Below are 16,358 nucleotides of genomic sequence, written 5' to 3' on the forward strand. Positions count from 1 at the left end.
ATGATTGGAACCAGTTTATCAGCCTCATAATCTAGCATAATGAAGTCCGCAGGGAAGATGAATTTTCAATTTGTAGCAACACATCATCAATCACCCCCTCGGGGTGTGTATGGACCTGTCAGCCAGCTGCAACATCACAGTAGTTGGTCTTGGAGCTCCCAGACCCAATTGCTTGAACAAGGACAAGGGCATCAGATTTATTCTTGCCCCCAAATCAAGAAGTGCACGACCCACATCAATATTACCAATTCGCACTGGGATAGTGAAGCTGCCGGGATCCTTGAGCTTTTGAGAAAGCTTGTTTTGGACCCTTGTGCACTCCTCAGTAAGTGCAGCTATCTCGAACTCAGTCAATCTCCTCTTGTGAGCCACTATATCTTTTATGTACTTAGCATACTTTGGAATTTCACGAAGTACATCCACCAATGGAATATTCAATTGAACCTGGCTCAACATAGAGAGAAATTTGCTGAACATGCGATCATCGTTCTTTTTCTACAATCTCTAGGGGAAAGGTGGTGGTGGTCTTGTAGTCTCCACTTGTTCTAAACTTGCTTCATCTTTCTTGGACTCATGTATTGCCTTAGGAATCAACTCCGCCTCAGGTATAGCTTGTCTTTTCTCTTCTTTGGCACTTCCTCTAGTTCCCTTCCGTTTCTAAGTGTAACTGCATTAACTTGAGGGTTCTTCTCTATATCACTGGGGAGAGCGCCTGCAGGTCTAGTATTTTGATTTGCTGCTAACTGCCCCATTTGCCTCTCAAGATTTCTGAAATCGGTCCTGAGTTGTTGATTTTCAAGCAACAACTTCTTTAGCAAGTCATTCGTACTCTCTTCCATTTGTTGGGGTGGCTTCTGAGATTGATTGAAATTTCCTTGGGGTCTATAATGATTTTGATTTGGCTGATTTCCACCCCATGAGAAGTTGGGATGATTCTTCCAAATTGGATTGTACGTGTTCCCATATTGTGCATGCTGATTTATTGGACCTCTGCTCTGTTGCCCCACATAGTATATGGATTTAGGATTCGTGGGGCACATGTCACTCATATGACTGTCACCACATAGTTCGCAGCAAATAGACATCTGTTGTACAGGTTGCATGTGTTGTGCTTGTTGCATTGTCATTCTATTCATATGATTTGCCAATTTTGCTATATCGGCTCTCATGGCTGAGAAGCCAACAAGCTCAATCAACCCGGCTTCTTTCTATTTAATTGCCCTTCGTGAATCCCGTCTCCTTGCCAATTATGGTCATTAGCAGTGAAGTTATTTAGCAAGAGTTGGATTTCACTGTACGGTCTCGCCATGCAACTACCACCACAAGCTGAATCAAGATTCATCTTTGATGCATCATCTAGCCCATAAACAAAATTGTGACCCGATACCTCATCTGTCTGACAATGATGTGGGCAGTCTCTGAGTAGCTTTTTGTATCTTTCCCAAGCTTGATGAAGTGTCTTGCCATCCCGTTGTTCGAACCCAAGAATCTGACTCCTCAATGACTTTGTCTTAGTGGGAAAAAACTTAATTAAGAATTTCCTTGCTAGATCATCCCAAGTGTGGATTGAGTTCGCAGGCTCCTTTTGCAACCATTCCTTAGCTTTCCCCAGCAGTGAAAAGGGAAATAGTGTCAGCCTGACATAGTCCTTGGAAACGTTCGGATAATTGCAAGTATCCGTAATTTCCAAGAAATTCTGAATGTGCCTCTGTGGGTCTTCATGAGATAGGCCCACATATTTCCCTGTGAACCGAATTAGCTGCACCATGTACTGTTTGAGTTCAAAATTCCCTGTGATCTCAGGTTTCACAATAGCCTGAGTCATATTAGCAAGATTGGGTCTCTATTGGCTGTGGTTGAACTACGGTGTCCAACTCTCCTTCTATTCTAGTTCTAGCTTCGACTACCCTCCTCACTCTGTGAAGTGTTCGTTCAATTTCAGGATCAAGAGGAAGGAGATTGTTTGCGCTTCTGCTCCTCCGCATTCAAGAGAAGAGACTGTGTTAACACAAACAAGGTAAACTGAAAATTAAAACTTGAATAAATAACTAATAAAAGCTCAATTCAGTCAAGTAGCTAATTTCTAAGTCCCTGGCGGCGGTGCCAAAAACTTGTTGCGACCAAAAACACTCACGCAAGTGCACGCGATCGTCAAGTAATAAAGTAGTGAGTAGAGTATCGTTCCCACAAAGACTTATGATTAACTTTTGACTGATCCAAACTCAATAAACTTATCGATTCAAGAGATTTCTCACAAGATATAGAAGTGAATAATTTACTACCTACAATTATCAAGCAATTAATTAACTAGAAATCAACCAAAACAAATAAACAATTTCGATTAACAATCAGTACGAGATAATATTCCATGGTCATGGGTTAGCTAACAATCGTGTTGCGTTCTTGCCTTAATATGACTAATTGATTTATCTGGATTGTTGATTGACAGGTTGATATTACTTGTAAGAATCCGTCGAGTCCTTACTCGCCTATTCAAGTTAACTTAATGCCTATATGTCTATGGAATTAAGATTAACAAGAATGAATTTGAAACTCCTGTATTTCAACCAAGCAAGCCAATTAGGTATATGTCTATCCTAATTGCGAATTCGTTCCCCGATGCCCAGGTTCAAGAACATGCTCTATTTTATTCTATATGCAATCTAGAGTTCCCACTTTCGAGTTCGACTCTAGATTCGTAGATAGTATTTCATTGTTAGCTACTCAGCAAAATAATTAAAAATAAAATAAATAAACAACCCAATATGATAAGATCAACTTCGTCAAATTAAACTTCAAACATCAACATTCATGTTTCACCAATGACCCTAGAACAATAGGGTTCTTAGCCACTCATGTTCATACAATCATAAAAAATAAGGTTTTCAAACATAAAATCAATGAGTACTATTTCTCAAATCCGTGCTCCCGAGTGTTTTGCCCTTTTGTTCTCCTCTTAAAATCACGTTCCCTAGGTCTCTGATGTGTCCAACATCCTCAAAATAGCATTTTTATATGAAGTTATACCAAGTAGGGTCGGGCCTAGACGAAACACCCTTTCCTGCGCGAAATAGGACTCTGGCTCTATAAAATTTGTACAATCGCGCCGCACTGTGCGGTGTGCTTGTGGGGAAGTTCAGAGAGCTGATTCTGACAGACTGCAGGAGAATTCCGAAGGCGCGGTGCACGCTGCTCCGCGCAAAAATGCAAAACATGAAAGGTGTAGCACTTTGAAGTAGCTTTCCAACGATATATTGTGGATCCTAAACGGAGTTCTGAGCAACAGGTTATGTGCATTTTACTAGACAATGCGTCGTATGCCCACTCGATTATTCGGTTCGTTCTTAACTATCATCCGTTGATCCCGAACACGATCCCGGCTTAATTCCTTGGTCTTTTACTCAAACTTCAAAGCTCCAAATCACTTGAATTCATTCCATAACGCCTACATAGATCGGAATCACTCCTACAAGGCATAAAACACATATTTAATGCAAAACACTAGTGATTAAAGCTCAAACTCAATTAAAGTGCAGTAAATTAGAGTGTAATAAGCGACTAAAATACGCAAGTATAGCCTATCATCAAGTAACTTGTATCTACAAGAGAAACTCCACCAACAACACGTTGAACTTTTCTTCCGTGAAATGTTAAAGCGATTCGGATAGCACCAAAAAGGATATGGGTAAAACCATGATTTTTCCATTGTCTAGGAAAATCATCTGGGATTTGAAGGGTGATAAATTGTTCCTCTCGAGTGGCAAGAATAGGATGCTGGTCAGGTTTTCAGGCAGCAACATATTCTTTGACACCTTTTGGTCTGTGTTGGACTAAGGAACGAATTTGGGTCCATTATGCAAATGACTTTTTGGCAAAAGTTGAGTAAGGGTTTATGAGGGGTAGTTCAGTGGAGGATACTTCTATTCGTTGGGTAGGATATATACTTCACAGAGGTAATCATATTTTTTTGACAAGTTTTTATATAGAGTAGATGACATATTCATTTTTTCAAGGCAAGAGGATGATGCAAATGACTCAGACATATTTAGTAAATTGTTCCTCCCTCTGAAAGGATAGGCTGGCTCTGATACCACAGTATCGGGATCAGAGCAAGAGACTCTAAGAAAGCAAACTAAATCATTGATGCGAAAGTTTTCCTACAAAGGGCTGGCTTCAACCTAGCAAGCGTGACAACCCTAGGAGAGATCCTGCTTCCACGAATGTTGAAGGGGTGATGAAGATGACACTTTTAGAGGTGGTGGACGGCGATATGGGCTATAATATTATCCTGGGAAGATCATGGTTGCATGAGATAAAGGTTGTGTCATTACCATATCACTAGTTACTAAAATTCCCAACTCTCGAGGAAATTAAACAAATAAGAGGCGACCAATCGGCAGCAAGGGAGATGAATGCAATATCAGTTTCCAATAGCAAGGGGAAGAAGCATGCGACGTAGCAATTACATGAATTGGCGCCTGCTCACAAGCCGAACGAAGTCAACCAGGGGAGGAGGAGTCGGAATCCTATCAAGTACAAAGATATTTTCATGTACGAGAAGAAATGGATGTAACAAAATCCACGGCGGAAGAACTTGAACAAGTTGCAATGTTCGATAAATTCTTGGAATGGAAGTTCAACTTGGGGACAGGACTACACCAGAGCTCATATCTGGATTTATTTTATTTCTTAAACTTAATGTCGATTGTTTTGCGTGGTCTCATGAAGATATGACAGGTATCCCGCCAGAAGTGGCCGTGCACAAACTAAGCCTGGATCCCAACATCCCTCCGGTAAGACAGATAAAATGTCCTATTGCCGAGGTCAGGAATAAATTCGTCAAAGAAGAGGTAACTCGCTTGCTTGATATTGGTTCAATTCGAGAGGTAAAGTATCCTTAATGGATAGCTAATGTATTAGTAGTTCCAAAGAAGAATCATAAGGTTTACATGTGCATAAACTATAAGGATTTAAATAAGGCGTATCCCAAAGACTCATTCCCATTGCCAAACATTGATCAAATGATTGATGCAATGGCAAGGGATGAGTTTACGAGTTTCCTCGATGCTTACTTTGGGTAACACCAAATCAAGATGAACCCGAGGATTAGGAAATCATTTAATTCATAACGAATTTTGGCACATACTGTTACAATGTGATGCCTTTCGGGCTAAAGAACGCCGGAGACACTTATCAACGGCTCGTAAATAAAATGGTTGAGAAGCAAATATGGAAAACTACGGATGTTTACATTGATGATATGCTAGTTAAGTCTTTGAACACAGGTGACCATCTAAAACACCTACAAGAGACCTTTGACATCTTAAGGAAACACAACATGTAGCTTAACCTTGAGAAGTGTGCATTTGAGGACAGCTCCAGTAAGTTCCTGGATTTCCTTGTGTCATAAAGGGGGATCGACGTTAACCCTGATAAAATTAGAGCCATCGAAGACATCTCGGACCAGCTATCAAGTGTAAAAGAGGTTAAAAGGCTAATAGGGAGACTGGCTGCTTTGAGTAGATTGATTTCCCGGTCTTCGAAAAAATGCCATCATTTCTTTGCACTTCATAAAAAGAAGAATAACCTTGAATGGACACCAGAAAGTCAACGGGCTTTGAAAGATCTGAAAAGGTATTTGTCAAGTCCTCCATTACCGTCAAAACTGGAGGAAGGCGAACATCTATTGATCTACTTAGTTGTCTCGGAGGTAGCGGTAAGTGCTATTTTAATCCGCGAGGATGAAGGTATGCAATCTCCTATTTATTATGTAAGTAAAATTTTGACGGGAGTAGAAACTCGCTACCCACATCTGGAAAAGTTGGCCTTAGCCCTCGTAGTCACCGCTTGAAAGCTAAGGCCTTATTTCCAATGTCACCCCATAGATGTGGTGATCACTTTTCCCGTACGGAATATTCATTATAAACCTGAACTCTCAGGTACACTGGCCAAGTGGGTCGTCGAAATGAGCGAATTTGACATAGGATATCAACCAGGACTGCAATAAAGTCATAAGTTTTGGTCAATTTTGTGGTCGATTTCAGTCTGGGACTTTTACCTTTGGATACCAACGAAGCAGTAATGGTGTCGGAATCGACATCAGGAGTTTGGACCTTGTTCATTGATGAAGCTTCCAATGTGAAGGGTCCGGGCTCGGCATAGTTAACCACGCCCTCAGGAGAAACCCTAAGGCAGGCCATAGGAGCTATTCTTCTCACTAATAATAAAGCAGAGTATGAAGCTACAATTGCAGGGCTCGAATTGGAACGGGGACTGGACTCCAAGGTCATAGAAATCAAATACGACTACTAATTGGTAGTAAATCAGGTCTACAAGATCTTCGAAGCCAAAGAGGAATTCATGCAACAATACATAATGAAAGTCTATGCTCTACTCACTGGCCATTCATAAAGTGGTGGATGGATATCGTCAGACTCTTGCCACCGGCCCCGGTCCTTGCCAGAAGGCCGTCAAATGTGAAGTGGTAGAATTCTTGTGGGAGAATATAATTTGTAGATTTTGGATTACAGAAGAGTTAGCCTACGACAACAGGCCACAACTTACAGGCGCAAAGGTTACTAAGTTCCTTGAAGACATAAAAATCAAAAGGATCACATTATCACCCTACCATCCGAGTGCAAACGGTCAAGCAGGATCAACCAACAAGCTGATTATGCAAAATCTCAAGAAAAGATTGGAAGCAGCTAAAGGTAAATAGCCATAAGAGCTTCCAAGAGTACTATGGGCATACCGGATAAAAGCCAAGTCAAGCACGGGAGAAACTCCTTTTCTCTTGTGTACAGAGCGGAAGCCCTGATCCTGGAGGAAGTAGGATAACCTACCCAAAGATATTCCCATGCGGATGAAGAAGTAAACAATGAAGCAATGTTGGTTAAGTTGGAGCTTCTCGATGAACACAGGGACTTAGCTCATATAAGGATGACAGCCCAAAGCAGAGAATGGAAAGATATTACAATCGAATAGCCAACCTCCGTTATTTCAAAGTGGGTGACTTGGTTTAAAGGAAAGTAACTCATAACACTCTGGAACTCAATGCGGGGAAGCTATGTCCAGCATGGGAAGGCCCCTACCAGGTTTCAGCTATCACCGGGAAAGGGTCATACGCGTTATAAAATCAAGACGGTCAAAAATTTCCAACAACTGAATGTGGTACACCTCAAGAGATACTATTGCTGATGAGCCTCGCCTATACTGAAAGTATGTGCTGCACTCTTTTTCCCTTCGTCCAGTTTGTGTCCCAATTGGATTTTTCTGGCAAGGTTTTTAACGAGGCGGAAACTCAAAGCACACTATGAAGGAAGCTTCAGTAGCTGAAATAAGACCTTTAAATGACATGGAACGCAAGCAAAGAACCACTACGGAGTGGTTAGATAGTCTTTTGCTCGGTAGCAAAGTTTCCACCGGGAAGTAAAGTAGTGCAAGCCATTAGGGGGCTGTTAGATAATCTTTGGCTCGATAGCATAAATTCCTAAGGGGAAGTAAAGTTTGCTATCGAAGTGAAGATTATCTAGAAATTCACTAGTTGAATCCTCACCGGGATGCCCTTTTTGCCTCACTAGTGGAATCCTTAAAGGTGCAAAATTTCCAGTGTTCAAATTTGCATTCTTCACATTCGAACACTAGGAGAGGGGATGATATGAGGATACGCCAACAATAACTTCCACATCAACCGGAATACAAAACCCAAAAATAAGTTGTAATATCTGGACCGGGGACTGCACAGCCAGCCCCGTAGAAACAAGTTGTACAAGTTAGCCACAAGAAGTGGCAATTTCTATTTAGCACAACAAATGCTTGCGTACTTTTGAAAATAGAAGGAATAAAGTAAAGACGTTTTATTTCTATCTTGTTTCTTGTCTGAATGAAGAATTGATATTATCATTTGAAAGATAAATAAGTACTTCAAATGCTAGTGCTGTAAAGAACAGGAGACGTGCTCTTCAACAACACTGTAAACATAAGAAGTCCCTCTATTATGAAACCTTCACGTTAAAGGGTTGTTTTTGTCATGCCCCAACCTCGGGGAGCGCGACCGACGCACGACCGAGTGAACCCAGTCGAGCAAGCCTATCCAGTCTTTCCTACCGGACTCATTCAAGATCCGAAAAGGGAACGTATCACCATTTGTTAAAGAGGGGAGAGATCAGTTATATAAATATAAAAACGTTGCTAGTCCATTTTTATATAAACACCATACGCTATAATTATGTTTCCAAACGTACATACGGTTGACAATCTAGTGGAAGAGTTTCAAAATATAATGTGATCTAATAGCCACCCCGCCACCCATGCGTGACCCACATAAATGTCTACGGAGCCTCTAGGGATACAAAAGATAAACATGACAATGCCGGCGACAAGGCCCCGGTTATACCTCAAGATATCGAAATTTATACAAAAGAAGAACTACAAAACCCCTGGGAGTAATGGGGGCTCACCAAGATTGTTGTAAGGAGAAAAAGAGAGCACCACTATCTGCGATCGGCGATATCTGTGATGGAACCACCTACATCCATTCAAAGATGTAGCGCCCCCGGCAAAAAGGGACGTTAGTACTGTCGAATAGTACTAGTATGTAAGGAGAACACAAATCTTATTAGAATGAACAGTGAAACAAATAGAAGGCAATTACGAAAATCAACAAATACTTCACAGAATTACAAGGAATCACCAAATAAGGATCACATAGTTCTGGTTCATTCTTTCCACCTATTTTAGGTTAATGATCATTAGTGCCAAGTGCCACAACCCATAATGCCATTGTGGTTTTTATACGGAGCCCGGTCTCGGCCCGACCGGCTAAGCCATCCCATGAGAGACATATCCAAATTCATAATGATAATAGAAATCCAACAAAAATGCCACCATGTGTACAGCATGGCATCCGATCTCGGTCCGATCGGCTAAGCCATCTGACCTGGGACATAACCTCTTTCAATTATCTATTCCATTTACATTTCTTTCCATCTTCCATTACTTGACACAAGCAACCCCATTTATTAATTAGTTCTTGGCACTTGGACACATTTTATAATTCAAGTCTTTCCTTTTGTTATTTGCCCAAATATCGTCAATATCCATGTCAATAAGTGCTATCATATAAGGCATGCGCACATAAGGAAAGAAAAGAAAAACAGAAAGGAAAGCTTAGAGAACAAAATCACATTTTCCAATAGCATGATTTCAGGGCAACACTTAGAACAATTATGGAACATAAATCTTTCAACCCAACACATAAAGGCAGACCATTTAGTATGATCAATTCAGAACTCACGCCAATTTTTCAGACACCGATAGTTCAATTCTAAGAAGAAGAGGGTTACCCATACATACCTTATTTGTGTCTTTTGTAAATCCCTACGACAAGTTCCGGAACCTCTAGCACCTTCAATCTATTTAACAATATAGCACAATTGAACTTATTATTAGGAAATTGATAATAGCCCTAACTCACTTGAGCATTAGATCAAGCATTATGTGTTGTTAGGCTCCAGGGCCCCTTTTTAGTGGAAGATTTCCCCAACCCTTTCCCTATTCTTCCCAATCTTTGTTTTTGCACTCCCCCACATACCTTAGGATCACATGCATGCAAGGCAATCACCCTAACCCCTCATGAATTACCTCACTAATGGTCCAGTTTAGCTACAACATGGAAAGGAGAGCTTGGGTGATAGAAGCTTACTTCTTGGAAGGGAGACCTAGGCGCCTTGTTCATTATTCTTCAAGATGTTTAGGCTAGGATTTGATGAACAATGGATAGAGACCCCTTCCCCTCTCTTTGATCCTCCTCCCTTACTCTAATTATCAGAAAAAATATGCTTAAAATGGCCTAAGAGGGGGGGGGGGTGTTTTAACGGAATGGGGGTCGGGTTTTAAATAACGAAAATGGGTGCCCCGACACAGATTTTTGGTAGCATATAATGGTTATGCGGTTCGCAAAGTAACCGCAGAAAGAGCCTCAGGAAGTTAAGTCTTCTGTCCGAGCCGCATATCTGTTTTGCGATCGCATAATGCACTGCAGAAATTCCCTTCAAAAAAATTCAAGGCAGATATGCGATCAGTATGCGGCCCGCATAGCGATTATGCGATCGCACAATTGGCCAACTTCTGTTTCACTTTGCGGCCATTATGTGGTCCGCAGAGCTATTATGCGGCCGCATAATGGGTCGCAGAAACGTGTTCTTTGGGAAACATTTTCCTCTAAGTTTGTAGGGTATTGTTCAATCCAAAAAGAATTTCTACTATAATAACACAAGAATCCAACTTGGTACCACGAAATCCCGAGTTTTTGGTTAAGAATTTCACAGGTCCTTACAGTTTTCGGAAGAACCTATGCCCGGAATCCAAATACTACCGGGGAAAAATACACCCAAAGCCTCGCATATCTCGGCGCAGAAAACTTACGAGAATACTTTAACGGAAGGAAGCACAGAGATAAACTTGCACGATACTTTAACGAAAAAGTGCTTCTATTCAAAATAAATGTGCCAAACAGCACAAGTACAAAAATATGAGAAAGAAAATAAAATAAAAACTAAGCTACCGCATCTCTGAAACCCGGAGAAAGAGAAGCAGATGCACCCCCAAGGGATGTGGGAGGATCCGTCGCCAGCTCAACACCTTGGCATTCACCATTTAGGCCTTCAACATCATTACCTTCCGGCTCTTCTTCAGTTGCCGAGAACTCGGAACCAGAACCTGAAGAGTCAGTAGCATCAGGTCGGGCTGGAAGACCCCTTTTGGTTGTTGACTCCACCTCACAGGCCTTAGCGATTTCTGCATCAAAGTCAATGATACCTCCTTTGGCCTCTTCAAAGGTTTTTCTCCTCATGTTGTACATAGCATATGTTTTTTCAACAATGAGGAAAGCCGCCCGGCTGAAGTTCTTTTTTAAGCCGGTCAACCTCGGCAGAGAGGTTATCTCACACGAATCTAATGGACCAGAGGCTGACATCAAGGTCCTGGACAGTGAAGCTAAAAATTTTATTATGCTCGATGGTCCTCTTATGCTTCTCCTCCAATCCAAAATGTCCGAACCGCGGCGAGCATGCGAGCGGCGAAGAATTTCTACTATAATAATGCAAGAATCTAACTCGGCACCACGAAATCCCGAGTTTTTGGTTAAGAATTTTACGGGTCCTTACATCCTCCCCCACTTAAGGTCATTCGTCCTCGAATGAGGGTCAAGGTTCACTTAGGTTCAGTTATACCATACGCCATCAGCCCCAAATTTGCCTAACTTTCATATGTTTTTTTGAAAATTTTGCTAGAGTTTCCCTTGTAATTAGGCCTATCTACCTGTCAGACAGCCCCCGAAACACCTCTTTACAACATGCGACAGATTAAATAGGATGACGAAAGGCCAAAACAACACCATTCGAAGCCTCATAAGGACATATAACTAGAAAGGAATGTCTTTATATAAGCCGAACAAGTAATACAAAATTTTAGGGGAAACAAATTCATAGAACTATTACATGGCTATTCAAACAAATGGGGGTACTTCTTTCTCATTTCATTCTCAGCTTCCCAAGTAGCTTCTTCAACTTGCTTGTTTCGCTATAATACCTTTACGGATGCAATTTCCTTGATTCTGAACTTTTGGACCTGTCTATCAAGAATGGTGACCGGGATCTCTTCATAGGACAATTCTTCACTAACCTCAATGGTCTCAACCGGCACAATAGCGGACGGGTCTCCAACTACCTTCTTCAACATAGACACATGAAATACCGGGTGCACTAATGACATTTCGGGGGGAAGCTCAAGCTTATACGCTACCCGACCTATTCTTTGAATGATTTTACATGGCCCGACATACCTCGGACTCAATTTCCCCTTCTTTCCAAACCGCATGATCCCCTTCATGGGGGATACCTTCAAGAACACCCAATCGTCTTCCTTGAACTCCAAGTCTCTACGATGAACATCCGGATAGGATTTCTAATGACTCTAAGAAGTTTTTAACCGCTCTTTTATAATCTTAACCTTCTCTATAGCTTGATGCACAAGATCTGGTCCTATTAGCTCGCCTTCTCCAACCTCGAACCACCCAATTGGTGACCTACATCTCCTGCCATACAAGGCCTCAAACGGCGCCATCTGAATACTGGCATGGAAGTTGTTGTAATAAGCAAATTCTATAAGCGGCAGATGATCGTCCCAGCTACCCCTGAAGTCAAGCACACAAGCACGCTACATGTCCTCAAGCGTCTGAATAGTCCGCTCTGCTTGTCCGTCAGTTTGCGGGTGGAAAGCCGTGCTGAGATTTACCTGCGTGCCCAAACCTTGCTAAAATTTCTTCTAGAAATTAGCTGTGAACTGGGCCCCTCGATCAGAAATGACGGAAACGGGAGTGCCATGAAGCCTGACTATTTCCTTGATATACAATTGAGCATACTGTTCCGCGGTGTCAGTGGATTTAACTGGTAAGAAGTGTGCTGATTTCGTGAGTCGATCCACGATCACCCAAATTGAGTCGAGCTTACGTGGAGTGCACGGTATCCCCACCACAAAATCAATGTTGATCATTTCCCATTTCCACATTGGAATTTCTACACGCTGAGCTAACCCACCGGGCCTTTGATGCTCAGCCTTCACTTGTTGACAGTTTGAACACTTTGCCACAAAGTCCGTTACGCCCCTCTTCATGTCATTCAACCAGTAGACTTCCTTGAGGTCATTATACATTTTCGTGGAACCTGGGTGCACAGAATATCTAGAAGTGTGAGCTTCCGCCATGATTCATTCCCGAAGACAATCCACATTTGGAACCGTAGTCGCCCTTGGTACCATAATGTACCGTCATCCACGCCAAGTGAAAAAGCCGTAGTCTTATGTTTATGAATCCCTTCAGCTGTACCAACACTGGGTCGTGGTATTGCTTTTCTTTGACCTCTGCCACAAGTGATGATTCCGCCCTGTTCCGCACAATCACTCCCCCTTCGCTAGAGTCCGCAAGACGAACTCCCAAACTGGCCAACTGGTGAACCTCCCGGGCCAAGGGCCTTTGACCTGCCTCTAAGTGAACCAAACTACCCATACATTTCTGACTATCCTCCACCACATTAGCTTTCCCCGGATGATACAGAATGTCGATGTCATAATCTTTGAGCAACTCAAGCCACCTTCTTTGCCTCAAGTTCAATTCCTTCTTTTTGAATATGTATTGAAGACTCTTTTGGTCGGTGAATACATCTACATGAACTCCATACAAATAATGACGCCAGATTTTTAATGCAAACACCACCGCCGCAAGTTTTGAGTCGTGAGTTTGGTAGTTCTTCTCATGATCCTTAAGTTGCCTTGAAGCATAAGCTATAACCTTACGATGTTGCATTAATACACACCCAAGACCAATCCTTGAAGCATCGCAATACACCACAAATCCCTCTGTACCATCCGGCAAGGTCAACACTGGCGCCGAAGTCAATCTTGACTTCAATTCCTGGAAACTCCTTTCACCAGCATCGGACCACTGGAACTTGACCGCTTTCTACATCAACTTGGTCAATGGAGAGGCAAGAGTGGAGAACCTCCCCACGAACCTCCTATATCTCCCAGCCAAACCTAAGAAATTGCGAATCTCTGTTGGAGTGGTAGGTCTAGGCCAATCCTTTACCGCTGCGATCTTTTGAGGGTCAACCTTAAATCCTTCTCCGGAGACGACATGCCCCGGAAATGTAACGGATTCAAGAATAAATTCACATTTTGAGAACTTTGCATACAATTGGTATTGATGAAGAGTCTGCAAAACTGCCCTGAGGTGGTCGGCGTGATCCTCTCGACTTCGTGAATATACAAGAATGTCGTCAATGAATACTATCACAAAGGAGTCGAGAAACGGCTTGAAGACTCGATTCATAAGATCCACGAAAGCTGTCAGGGCATTGGTTAGCCCGAAAGACATTACCATAAATTCAAAGTGCCCATACCGGGTTCTAAAAGCTGTTTTTCGAATATCCCGCTCCCTTATCTTGAATTGATGATACCCGGACCGTAAACCAATTTTGGTTAAGAACTTAGCACCTTGCAATTGATCGAACAAATCATCTATTTTTGGAAATGGGTATCTATTTTTTATCGTGACTTTGTTGAGTTGCCGGTAGTCAATTCACATCCGCAGCGATCCATCTTTCTTTCCGACAAAGAGAACCGGTGCGCCCCAAGGCGACACACTCGGTCGGATGAAACCTTTCTCTAGCAAATCCTTCAGTTGTTCCTTCAGCTCTTTTAATTCCGCCAGCGCCATTCTATACAGTGGAATGGATATAGGCTTGGTGCTTGGCATCATATCTATCCCAAAATCGATCTCCCTGTCTGGAGGAATCACAGGGAGCTCATCCGGAAACACGTCAGGGAATTCATTCACAGTTGGCACGAATTCAAGGGTAGGCACCTCAGCAGTGGTTTCTGCAACTCGGACCAAATGATAAATACATCCCTTCCTGATCATCTTTGTAGCCTTAAGGTAAGAAATAAACCTATCTTTTGGCATAACATTATTCCCCTCCCACTCAACAGCTGGCTCGTTAGGAAACTCAAGCCTAATGATCCTAGTTCGGTAATCGAGTTTGGAAAAACATGAATAAAGCCAATACATTCCCATTATTACATCAAAATAAACCATTCCCAGTTCAATAAGATCGGCCATGGTATCCCAATCACGCACCGTGACAACATAATCCCAATAAACCCGTGTGGCCGTAATAGACTCGTTAACCGGAGTAAATATGGAGAACGGCTCATGAAGCTATTTCGGTTCTATCCCGAAGCTTGTAGCAACATAAGGGGTAACATAGGATAAAGAAGATCCGGGATCAATGAGGGCATACAGGTCATGAGATTGAACAGTCAATATACCTTTGACGACATCTGGAGAAGCCTCTGCACTCTGTCAAGCACTCATAGCATAGAACCGACTGGGTCCTTCCGAACCCTGTACACCACCCCTAGCTGCACCACGCCCTACGGATGCTGGAGAACCTCGAGCTAGAGGGTCTGCTATAGATGTAGCAGCTGTAGGAATGGATGACTGAGTTGTGCCCCTGCCCGCCCCCTGGCAGGATGCAAGACACTCCCTCTGAATATGGCCTCTCATCCCGCATCCATAGCATACTGGCGTGCCCAGGTAGCAAACTCCTGAATGTAGCCTCCCACATTTAGGGCATGGGGCCCTCTGCTGCTGCTAGAATCTCCCTCCCGATCGATCCTGATGGTGGGACCCCCTGCTGCCCTGGTGCGGCCTAAAGCGGCTCCCCTGCTACTGACCATGCCCTGATGGCGGGGCACTGGCTAAGGACTGGGCATAAGACTAGGATGGCCCTGATGATCCTCCCTGAAAAGCTGATCTCCCACCTCCGAATGAATCCCCAAGGTTGCCCGCGGATCGGGCCCTACTATTACCCTCTCGTTCCATCCTGTGTTTTAACTTTCGAGCTTCGGTATCTTGGGCAAAGGCCACCATCCTTGCATAGTTCATGTCAGCATTTAGAGCAGTTGTGGCTGCATCATTAATGACTAAAGGGCCAAGGCCCTGCACAAATCGATGCACCCTAGCCTCCATAGTCGGCATCATATGAACAACATACTTCGACAGGCGTGCAAACTCCATGTGATACTCCCAAACACTCTTACTACCATGTTTAAGGGTCTCAAACTCTGCAGCACGGGCTGCCTTAGTCTCGTCGGGCAAGAAATGGTCTATGAAGGCATGCACAAACTCACTCCACCTCGCTAGAGGGATCCCCTCCTCACGGGAATCCCTCCCACATCTCAAACCAGGAATATGCCACCCCTTTCAGATGATAGGAGGCCAACTCCACTCCCTCCATCTCAGTAGCACGCATAACTCGGAGAGTCTTATGCATCTCATCAATGAAATCTTGAGGGTCTGCCTCAGGGTCAGTACTTGTGAACACTGGAGGATCTAAGTGAAGGAACCTGTTTACCCTAGAACCAGAAGAACCCCCTTGCAAGCTAAATGAGGTAGGTGCAACATTTGACCTCTGCGCTTGAGAAGCCACTATCTGAGTCAGCATCTGAATAGCTCCCCTAAGATCCCCATCCGAAATACCGGGACTGGAGGCTGGGGCTGTGTCGACGCCCCCTTTTTCTCGCGAAATCGGGTTTACGACATTCGGGAAGACAACTATATTCCCGTTTGGGAATTGGGTTTTTTGATATGAAGAGTTGCCACCTAATGATTAAGTGCATTAGGACACTAAGGGTTTTTGAGTTGGAAAACCAGAGTTCGGGTAAGGGCAAGAAATTATCTCAAGGGGAAGGTGTTAGGCACCCCTCAAGATCCACTAGTGTGGTTCCCGGCCATGCTATGT

General features: G+C 43.1%; 1 protein-coding gene across 1 annotated transcript; it reads right to left on the reverse strand.

Moving 5' to 3' along the window:
- Positions 1–11,580: 11,580 nt before the first annotated feature.
- Positions 11,581–12,711, reverse strand: LOC109209018. The gene is made up of 5 exons (XM_019372181.1): positions 12,510–12,711; positions 12,295–12,388; positions 12,010–12,193; positions 11,843–11,938; positions 11,581–11,730 (listed from the first exon to the last, which is right to left on the reverse strand). The coding sequence occupies exons 1-5, from the start codon at positions 12,709–12,711 to the stop codon at positions 11,581–11,583; spliced, it is 726 nt and encodes a 241-aa protein (XP_019227726.1).
- Between the last annotated feature and the right edge of the window lie 3,647 nt (positions 12,712–16,358).

Source organism: Nicotiana attenuata, unplaced genomic scaffold, assembly GCF_001879085.1.
Source record: "Nicotiana attenuata strain UT unplaced genomic scaffold, NIATTr2, whole genome shotgun sequence".
NCBI lineage: Eukaryota > Viridiplantae > Streptophyta > Magnoliopsida > Solanales > Solanaceae > Nicotiana > Nicotiana attenuata.

What these genes read in the sequence shown, in the direction of transcription:
- LOC109209018 (XM_019372181.1), bottom strand. Translation starts at nt 12,711, where the DNA reads ATGTATAATGACCTCAAGGAAGTCTACTGGTTGAATGACATGAAGAGG. An exon ending in GGGGATACCGTGCACTCCAC is followed by an intron (nt 12,389 to 12,509) that starts GTAAGCTCGACT and finishes GGAAATAGTCAG; the next exon opens with GCTTCATGGCACTCCCGTTT. An exon ending in TGCATCAAGCTATAGAGAAG is followed by an intron (nt 11,939 to 12,009) that starts GTTAAGATTATA and finishes TGTTCATCGTAG; the next exon opens with AGACTTGGAGTTCAAGGAAG.